General features: G+C 33.5%; 1 protein-coding gene across 1 annotated transcript in view; it reads right to left on the reverse strand.

Annotated features, from left to right (window-relative positions):
* LOC117107299 (receptor tyrosine-protein kinase erbB-4-like) overlaps positions 1 to 10,935 on the reverse strand; it is a 103,463-nt gene that overhangs the window by 67,502 nt on the left and 25,026 nt on the right. The window contains exon 2 of the mRNA XM_033248937.1: positions 4,691 to 5,062. Coding sequence (XP_033104828.1) covers positions 4,691 to 5,062 — 372 coding nt within the window. The remainder of the gene's footprint in view (positions 1 to 4,690; positions 5,063 to 10,935) is intronic.

Here is a 10,935-nt window from a genome sequence, read left to right on the forward strand (position 1 = left end):
CGATTTGAATGATTTTTTACCATTTTATAGCTATTATTTTACTCTCTAACACTGTATTAATAACTCAAAATCGATTTTTGCGACGAGTGACTGGTTTGGCTTGTCTTTGCCACATATGTCGTTTTAACAGCCAGGGTAAGTGAAATAATTGTAGGACATATGCTGTAGTGTGGATTTCCATCCAAAACATCATGGGTGGCATATTGCCCGAGTATAAGCCCTTCCCTCCCCCGCCCTTCCTTCCCTCCCCCATCTATCCCCCGCGATTTTCAATGAATTTGGTAGCTAGGCCCTTTGGGCTTACACTCGGTCAAACATACACAGTCGTGGTAATGACAGGGGTCAATGATGACGTTTGTGGTACTTTCTAGAAAACTACCAATCAGGAAGTTGTGGCAGAGCGGAACTTAACATGGAAGTCATTTTGACCAATTACAGGTCACTAATGGCATCACCAGAAAGTAGCAGACGTATAGTACCAAACTACAAAATACAGATACTATCAAGGCAACTAAAGCTGGGAACCCTCTGGGGTGTACGACTGTCTGTTGCTGAACAGATCTCCTCTGCAGATCTCTACTATCTGTCAGAGCTTAATGACTCGATGCCGTCTGCGGAGAGTCGATGACAGAGACTAATTTTCATTAAAAAATCATCCATTGTGCGTGCCTTTTTTCACGTCAGCCGATGACAGTAGGCACAGCGAGTACCCGGCTTTATGGCTTGCGTTGTGACAGTGCATTCCAAGACTTGGTGCCATTTTTTTATGACACTGGCAGTTGGCAGGACAGTATTCAATACAATAATAAAATTGATTTTACACTTGCTTCGTTTACTGAAGTATTAACCCAATTTTGGAGATGTTTGACAACAGCGACATAAGACCCACTTGAAAACAGAGTTTTTGTGGCCTGTGTCTATGTTTTCAAAAGCCTAGGTGTCTGTTTTCGTAATCCATACAAAAAATAGGCTCCCGAAGGGAGCGTGTGTATATGGCCTATAATACTGCCTTAATGTACAGGTTACTAAATGCAGTATTCACATGGGGATTCAGTTATCAGGAAATGTGTGGTGTTGTTTACTGTGGCATAGACACAAAAACTAGTACCTAGACAAAGTATGAAAACAGATTTACCGTATTTTATTTTTATCTATAAGCAAATTAAAGAGAGTGTAGGAAACAACATTGGTGCCACTCTCAGAGGATAATGGGAGGGGGCAGTGTGGAGCTCCAGGGACTCTTCACAATTATTTTTTTTATAAACATTGCTTTTTACATTCTGATGCTATGCAAAATTTCATGTCAACAAGAAACATCAAGTATTTGTGTAACTAGTTACTAAATGCAGTTTTAATTATGTCTATTAATCATGGATGCCTGAAAATCGACTACGGTAAATAAATTTAAGCTTAATACCTGTCACTTATAAATTATATTGTACGTTGAATGGTTTGTTGCTATATTTTGTCTAGCTCCCTGGGACGGTTTGATGTTATTGGGAGGCAAGTGTGGATGCGTAAATATATTCGAAAACTGACGAGTACATTCGTCTGGAGGTGAAACCAAATTTGAACCAGTTGGTGCCAAAAGCATTCTTCTGACACGCTATTGTGTATTGATGCACTTTGACTAAACAAAACAGTATCTACAGTATATCGTGTCATATACCACAGATACAGTAAATAGCTTGGTCCCAGATCACTCATTGTGTCTGATTATAAAACTCGCTATTAAACATTAATCAATACTTGAGATCATGTTTTTGTATGCATTAACTCCGCTAATGAACAATCGCCTCAAAAGTAGCACATTTTCCCTGTCCATTAATAGCCCGAGTCCATTTAATGAACAAAAATGCCCTTAAAAAAATCTATTAAAATGGCAGAATCCCAGATCAGCCGTTGGCTAATTTGATACGAGGTAGAGTAGTACGCTATAATTCATTTTGGTTAATTCCTTGTAGGATTGTAAGCAAAACTACAGTACTGTAGATGAAGATAGTAATGATTAAAGATGCAGTTACAAATTGATTTTGTTATTGTCCAGAGGTGGCACCAGCGGGAGGGGGCCCTTAGCCACCGTCGGGGAGAAAACCCACAATTGATCCAGGAGAAAAAAAATGTATATGTATTTTGACATACCTGTATTAGTAGACCCCAAAACCGATTAAATAAGCCGTTGAAACCACTAAATTGTCATATTTTTTGGGGGCTTCGACCACTGGAACACTTTCAAGAGATTTTGAGTGACGCCCGAACAGGCCCACTTTTTTCATCGAGGTTATCGTCCCCCCTCCCGTTAGGGACCACTGACCCCCCTGTCGGGCAAAACCTGGTGCCACTACTGCTATTTTCTGTTCCTTTAAAACAAAATTGGGCTCATTTTTGGGGGCGAGCTTATAAATATATCTGAGGACTAGAAAAGTGCAAGGTCTACAGTAGCTACAGTAAACTAATGACACGCCCCACTACACTTTCAGCCAATCATTGGAGAGATCAGGTTGTTTATATTTCAACAAACATGAAAGTTACTGCATGCTCATGTGAATTCTGACATGTCCATGTTAATCTACTTTGCCACTATAAACATATTGAATGGGATGCTACATACATTAATGTAAGCAAAAGTAAACATAGCATTTGTCACCAGACTAAACACAAAAAAGACAAGTCACTAAAGTTTAGTCTTCTTATATCATCAAGTTGTATAACACAGGTGGGCAAAATGTGGCCCGACAGCAAATTTTTTGTGGTCCGCGAAAATGTGGCTACATAGCTAAAAAACACCTTGTTTTTAAGGGCCCGACACCAATCATATGTAAAAAGTCACATGAAACTGAGAATAAAGTGGTGTAAAAGCAGTGCATGGAGGTTTTGAAAGCTCACTGGAACATCGGTGTTAGATCAAAAATTCACTTTGGCACTCCGACCGATTTTTATACCCATCCCTGTTGTATAGGAATTAATAATAATGTGATATTTGTATTTTTCAATTACAGTACGTTCTGTATATTTTAGACATCATAACCATTGTAAAAAGATTAACAAATTAATTTATGTTAGAAATTAATTAATTAATTACGTTATTGTTTTCAAAAGTTAATTAAAATTAAAATCATTTTGCTAGTAATACTGTGCTTATCAATCCATATTTTATTTAAAACTTTCTTTTGTGTTTCAAAATTTAACAAAATAAATTAAAGTAAGAATAGATTCATTTATATGTCATTGAAAGATGTATAATTACAATAACATCCCTTTTTTTTGCATTGACACCCCCAAAGTTAATAATAAATTTAAAGGAATGGGCATTTTACACCACTTATGTTCAGCATCAGGCAATAACAAAAAGAAGTTTTTTTTAGGTTTTCCCGACTTCAAATACACATTCCTTTACAGTAAATAAGAGTATTAATAGTTATCAAGACTTTATCTGACTATATATTGGAGATTTCTTATTGTACAATAAATCAACTTAAATCATCAAATTTACATTAGACGAGATAAATGAAACACAATAACAGGAAACAAATTTAGGATCAATTAAAATTCATAGGAGGTTTCTCTAAAATGCAACACGAATACGTGACAGCCTACATGGAATAGGTTATATTTTGTTCTACAGGTACCTCCGCTGCAAGTCATTATAACTTCAGTGAATATCGTCTGTAAAGAAGATGTTTATCTAATATTAGATGTTTGTCTATCAGTAGTGTAAAAACGATACGTCCGCTACAAATCCTTAGAAATAATCTTTGAAAATGGTGATATAAGCCATTCCAATTTGCCTGATGCATCAGAGAATATCCATTGATAAATTACAATAAGTAATATATTGTAGTGTAGTTATGTAATCATGAACACGGGACAAGTAAATCTGTTTTTCAAACATCAATGAATATTGACAAAAGCATCCGACTGAATTCTCAAAGTCATTCGGATTTTGCCAATGGCAAAGTGTCAACAGAGACAAGAGAAATGTATATGAATGCCCGAAAAATGTCAACCAGACCGCTTGGAAGCTCGTTAAATTTGTTCATGATCTCAAAATGTGTTTTGTAAAATATCGACCGGGAGATGGTGAAGAGAGAGTTCTTGTTTTTTTTTTGTTGAGCTTCAAGCTACAGCTACATCAATTTTTTAAACATACAGATTTCCTTGTTGACAGTGGTGGAGATGTTTGTGTAGTGGGTTGGGGAAATAACTTAAATTTAGTATCCCCAGATGTCACATAGTCTAGTAGCTTAGATGACCAACTTAATAGATTTTAAAATATCTCGCACAAACATTTTTAATGTATATGATTATGTTTCTGAGATCTGAAATGACAAACTCATAGTTTGGTAGGGGAGCCTTCCCTCGCCCCCGTGGAATTTCCACCACTGCTTGTTAAACAGCAGAAGATTATTTGAGAACTTTAGAACTAACCTGTACAGTAGGATATAACAAAGATTATTTAAATAATTTGAATAATGATATACCTCACACATTCCCATAGTGCAAACACAGCCAAGCACAAAATTCATTACTGGTTTTATTGGCAAAAGAAAGCTAAAATAAAAATTAGTAATTGTACAGTATTTACATTAATTCAATTCAAATTCATTATAAAAACAGTTAATATACATGAATTAAAAAACTAATAAATTGATGAAAAGGACAACCAAAAAAAAAACTTGAAAGAGCTCACCTTGTAATGAGACAAGTTGTAATTGAAGTATTCCGATATTCTGCTGTTCATTGGTGACGGTACGATTTTCGTTGTAATTATAAGAAACATATAAAGCGTTATCTTTGAATAATGATTCGCCTCGTATTACAGTCAAATTAGGCAGTGGTATATACGGTAAATATGATTTTGTGACAAGCACGTATCCCGACACTTCTCGGATGTCTTCAAGGAATGAGAAACTAAGCGATGTATTTTGCTGCCAGGTAATTTCAACATTTCCTTTCACATGGGTACAATTGGTAAATCGTTGACGCATATCTCTGTACCTTGCTTCTGCTTCATATTTGTCGACTTCTGTATCTTCCCAGTTGGTTCCTTTACAATATATGGCTGGAAAAAAAGATAAAATGATAAATGTTAGGTGCAGTACATGTACTAATAATTAATAAGATTTATAAAGCGCACATATCCACAGCAGTAGTGCTCAAGGCGCTACAGCAAAAATAAATTACAACGAACTAAAATTAAATTACTAAAATCTGAAGTACTCCCTGTGACCAGAGAATACTGTACCATAAAGGACTTTCAATTGTCTACCAACCAAATTAAAAGTATTACTCAACAAATATGTGGTATTATTTATGTATTAGTTTTTTGTTAATATTTAATGCTTTTTTTTTTTTACTGAAACATTAACAAATATGGAAAGCAGGAGATATCCCTGTTAAGTCCAAGGACTTGTTTCTATAGAGGTTCCCAGAAAAAGCACAAGAGAAAGAAGACATGAAACAATTTTTTGAGAAAATCATATTATTACAGTAATAAAAATACAAAATAAAAGAAATTATAAGTAATTATTATAATAAAACTAATATGACCAAAATTCAAAAATAATATTTATTGTAAAAATAATAAAATTATTAATAAGAACAAGATATGTATGTTAATTTTGAAAAGGAAAATATATTCAAAATTCAGGTAATAGCATTGAAAGTAAGTAATTCAAATATCTAATTTGATTGTTGTGTATTATTAACTCATCAAAAGAGACAGTTAATCTTTAATGTTCATTGACGGCCACAATCTTAAATGTCTATATGATTTATCATTGTGGGATGAGATGTCCACGGAACATGCCATCCCAGTCAATCACGCTGGTTAACAGCTACATCAAAATTCTATTAACCTTTAATATTCCGTTCAGCAAATCAAGCTCAACTTATTTCATTACAGAAACAGCATTCATTTACAGTACAATCATCAATATTCTTCCTACAACCTTTACTCTTTTTTTACAGCACCTTGCAATTCAAGATTTTAGTAGGTCCCAAGTACAGTAGTAGTATTTTTTTTTTTTTTTTTTTTTTTTTTTGATTTTTTTTTTTTTTTTTTTTTATGATGTAATGCACAAGTAAAACAATAATAAAGAATTATGTAATATAAACTTCACTCTTGAAAATAGAGAGCACAGCAGTGCAGCACCTCCGCTGATGGTGTATCAACTGACAATTCCTCCTTTTTCTGAATAAGATATATGCCATACACATGAGAAACGGCTTTCTCTCTCGAAAGACTGCTACAACTGGGAATTGAACCAGAGGCACAAAGACGTGATGGTTTAGGGCAAACAGTGGACACAAGTATGTGCAATTAACCATAAAAAAAACTTTGACTTAATGCACACACAGTGAACACTTTTTTCTTTTGAACTTATACTAAAAAGAAATTAAAAGTGAAAGGTTATTGTATTCAGATTTGTAAAGAATACAGTAAGTATGTTTGCACCTTTAAAAAGCCTTTCACATTTTTTTTTCTCTTTAAAGTATAGTTAAACTTGATAAATGATACATTTTTATATAATGTATATTATATTATATTGTAAGTTCATTAAATTTATATGCACACATTTTCAAAAGCAAATTTAAATCCAGAAAGCTATAATTGCCTTAGGCAAATTATGATTTTAAAACACCTTGAGTGATTAAGAGAAACCTTAGAATTAGAGATAATCTATTGCCAGGATTGAAGTTGACTGGTCAGAATATTTTTTCTAAATACTTTAAGTTTCTCAAAAAGAAGGTATCTTTCCTATTTTTCAAAGTTCTTGAAATTTAAATTGAATTGAAATATTATAATGAGGACTATATTTCTTATTATAGCTAGTGGTATTCGGTAAATTATTTTTACTGATAAATTTGGTGAAATCCTCATTTATTCAATTTTAATACTAATTAAGTGGTACTATTATAATATGTTTAGTGATAAATGGAATAAAAATGAGACAAAAATGAGAAAACAAATAATTCTGTTCATACAGTTACACTATTATAAGTATATTTTTGTAGTTTCTCTATATAATAATTTGTAATCTGATTGTGTAATGCTGCCTGTTTTTATTGTATTTTATCAATTTTTATTTAATGAGTACTGAACAGCATTCTGAAAATATGCTATATAAATTCATATTATTATTATTATTATTATTACTATCAGCAATTCTACATTTCAAGGATTTTCATAGGAAAGTCTGTAAATCGGACTGCAGCTCCTCAAATAAAGCCAATTACCTATATTTTATGCTAACAGCTCCGTTAAATGCCCAACCACCTAATTCCAAAACCCGCTTTGTGAGGCTTAGGCAAAAATAAAGGTCAAAAATGTTTTTACATACTAGTCTTCGTTTAGATAGATTTTATTGTATAAACCAAATTCTTTCAACTGTTTATTTCAAATGAAAATATAATAAAATGATCGGAGTCTGTAGTATTATTTTCCTATTCACGAAATTAATGATGTATGGCTAAATTTTAAAAATTAATGAAACCATTAACACACTTTATTGGCTATAACAACCTAATTTACCATTAACTACTGTATTACTGGGGAGATAAAGCTGCAAATGCAAAATGATTTTTTCCAATAAATGCTATACCCACTCCGTACACTCTGTACAAAGTGTACTAGTGATCATTGCTACCATTATAAATTCACTTCATAAAGTCCTCCATATAATATTACTGATTGATTACAATAAATTTATACTGGGAAAGCTTTAAAAGTTAATTAACGTCAATGTAATTTTAATGAATTACAGGTAAATTAGCTTCTTTAAGATGGTTCTTTTAGCAGACAATCATTGACTAGACTTAGCCCTTTCATAGGCTGCAATACTATACGGCAATATTACGGTAGGCACGCTATAATGGGTTTGTAATGTAAAGTTTGATTTATAGAGTAGAGTAGTCCCAAAAAGCTTGATGTGTGGACTAGCTCTTTGTCATGAATTCCTACTTAACGTATTTCCGTATTTCCAAGCGGTATAGAAATGACTAGGAATCCCTCTCCCTGACATATGAAATATAAACACAGCTCACAATGTTGTAACAAAATTCTCAAATAAACTTTTATTCTGTATAAACTCCAACAAGAATCCGGTGGTATCAAAATAACACAACATTCACATAAACATATGTTTCAAAAAGAGCTTCTAGAAAAACCAAGCTCTCACCTTATATACATTAGCTCTAGCACTCCAGAGCATTCTATATTACCCAAGTTCCTTATTGGTCACATTACATCATAATAAACCAATAGGCTTATATTGCCTCTAGAGTACCCAAGATTCCAGAAGCTTCCAAATATTACTCTTGGATTCTACATGGTGTCATGTGTTAATATAATTAGCAATGTGGTTTACACTGTTTTTTTGATCACATAAATGTACTTCTAGAATGTTCTATGTAATGAATATGTTACAGTAATGAAAGGATGGTAATTTATTACACTCTTACAGTAACCTCCTTCTTCTCAAAGGATCACTATGTGTCTGCGCTACTACCTATGTAAACCTGTTTCATGGTCTGTCCACAACAGGGGCTGTTTGGACCAGGATAACCCCCTACTCATCTCAAAAGATGCACTGGGTTCTTTATCACAACAAACCAATTGTGTTCGCTGAGTCTACGAAGTCCTATCGGAGAAGACTTGTTCTACAACCAGAACTACTGTTATGTGAGCGTGCCACTCGAACCAGTGCTGATGATATGGCAATACAGTTAAGTTAAGCCACCCTGTTGGACCTTTTTTCAGTCTGAAAGGGTCAATACGCTACCGGTCATCTTACATTAGATAGCCTGGAAACCAAGTAATATCATTACATATATTGCAGCAATGGCTACAGACTTGTTCTGTCTAAAAGGGTCAACTAAATTGTGGTCAAGAATAGTTTCGTACTAAAGTAACTAAGAAGGTTTATACTAGTTGAAAACATAGGACGCACCATATATTTTAAAGTCATGCTCTGGAGGGAAAAAAAAATTTGATAATATGATTGGTTTAAATTACTATTACTGAAAATAAAAGACCTAAAATATATATTGTCAATCATCCAGGAAGCGTAAAATAAGTCCAGTTGATGAAAAGTTTCAAATTGTTCATGTATGAATATTATAAATTTATAATATCATTATATTACTGCAGTGCTGGTCTAAAGTTGCTGATTTCATTTTGCATTTCAAAAAGATAAAATATACTGAATTTTACTAATACAATATTTTTTTTTCCGAGAGAGCTCTATTTTTTTTAAATATTGGGAGTACATGGCAAAAATCTCATCACATGTTTCAAATTACGTAGTGAATCTATACAAAAATAGAGAAAAACCCCATCAGAAGCGCTGAAAAATAGATCACTGACTGAGAAAAACATTCGTCCATACAGAAAACGTGTACACAAAAGTGAAATCTAATTAAAAGCAACAGTATGATATTGTGGTAATTAGGTCACCGAAATATCCAAACTATCATTTTAAACAGACTATCGTTTTAAACATGTGACTAAAGACAAGTACATGCTTAGTTTCTGTTTTGATTGCTGTAAAAAATCATTGCAACAATAAATGATAATTTACATTAAAGCTAAATAAAACAAAAAGCGCAAATATCAAAAGCAAAAATATAAATGAATACAAAAGGTCAAAAGGGATGCTTGTGCAAAAAATTAATTGCCTACAAAAAGTATTCCAACAAGTTAAACTGTATACTGTAACTTAGTACAATTAACTCATGCTATAGTATGTTAAAAAGTATGCAATGCAAAGTGATGAAGGTTATAGCCTTACAGTGAGAAAATTAATTTTGACATAATCTAATACACTTAATAATGATTAATACCAAGCTAAATAATACACACTATACAAAGAAAAGGCATTAACATGTTTTAATTTTTTTTCAAACTGGGATTGGAAAGTTTAGAAAATAATCATGGTAGGCCTACAGTACCGTACTCGCGCGAATAAGAGCCCGGGCGCTTAAAATATTTTTTGCACTTTTTGAGTGGCGCTTAATTAAACGGGGCGCTTATTCAAATGGAGCGCTTATAAAAACAGAGTGGAAGTTGAGGGGGTGCTTATGGAAATAGATGAAAATCGAGGGGTTCTTAAATGAAAAACGATTATATAAGGACATCATAAACCACAAATTACGAATGGTCGTGCAGCGGAAAAGATAATCGTCCAGAGAACATGGTTTGTCATGACTAGAATGTTGTGAGTACATTATCAGCAGAATAGCAGATGAAATTACTGGGTGGTTAGCTTGTTGGCCATCGAACGATTGAGATTGAGATTAGCAGGATGGTATGATCATTGCAGGTTTTCTTGCAAATGCAAGAAGATAAGGTTGGAAATATACTGTCTGTCCAGGGAGCTCTCATCTGTCCAAGATAACTACTCATTTTGATATTCACTATAACTCAAACCATGCCAACATACACAGTCCCAGGATTGATTGGATTATTGAGGGGGCGTTTATTCAAATTAAATGGGGGGGGGGGGCCGCACTTATTCAAACGGGGCACTTAAGGAAATTTTTACGTTAGGGGAGGTGCTTATTCGCGCGAGTACGATACAGTAGGATCAATAAAAAAAAACGATCATTAAAAAAAAAAACAATTCCTCAGTGTGGACTGTTTTTTTAAATTATTAATTCCAACAAAAACCATTTCATTTTGTGTATATCAACTCAGGTTCCGTAAGATTAAGGGCCTGTTTCTGCTGAGCAAAAAAAAACGTGTTTTTAAACGGTTATTAAAAAACACATGTTTTTCCCCCAGTAGAAACGGGCCACAAAAAAAAAAAACACTGTTAGGAATGCATTCTACAAATGCATATTTTTACACGCATTCGTTCAGAAAACGCGCGTTTTGTGGTACACTTTTCAGCTGCAACGCAATACCGTGTTAGTCATGACCCGTCGGTGACCCAA

The sequence above is a fragment of the Anneissia japonica genome, unplaced genomic scaffold (genome assembly GCF_011630105.1).
Source record: "Anneissia japonica isolate Jap-2015-1 unplaced genomic scaffold, ASM1163010v1 scaffold211_len1577895_cov191, whole genome shotgun sequence".
In the NCBI taxonomy this organism is placed as follows: Eukaryota; Metazoa; Echinodermata; class Crinoidea; order Comatulida; family Comatulidae; genus Anneissia; species Anneissia japonica.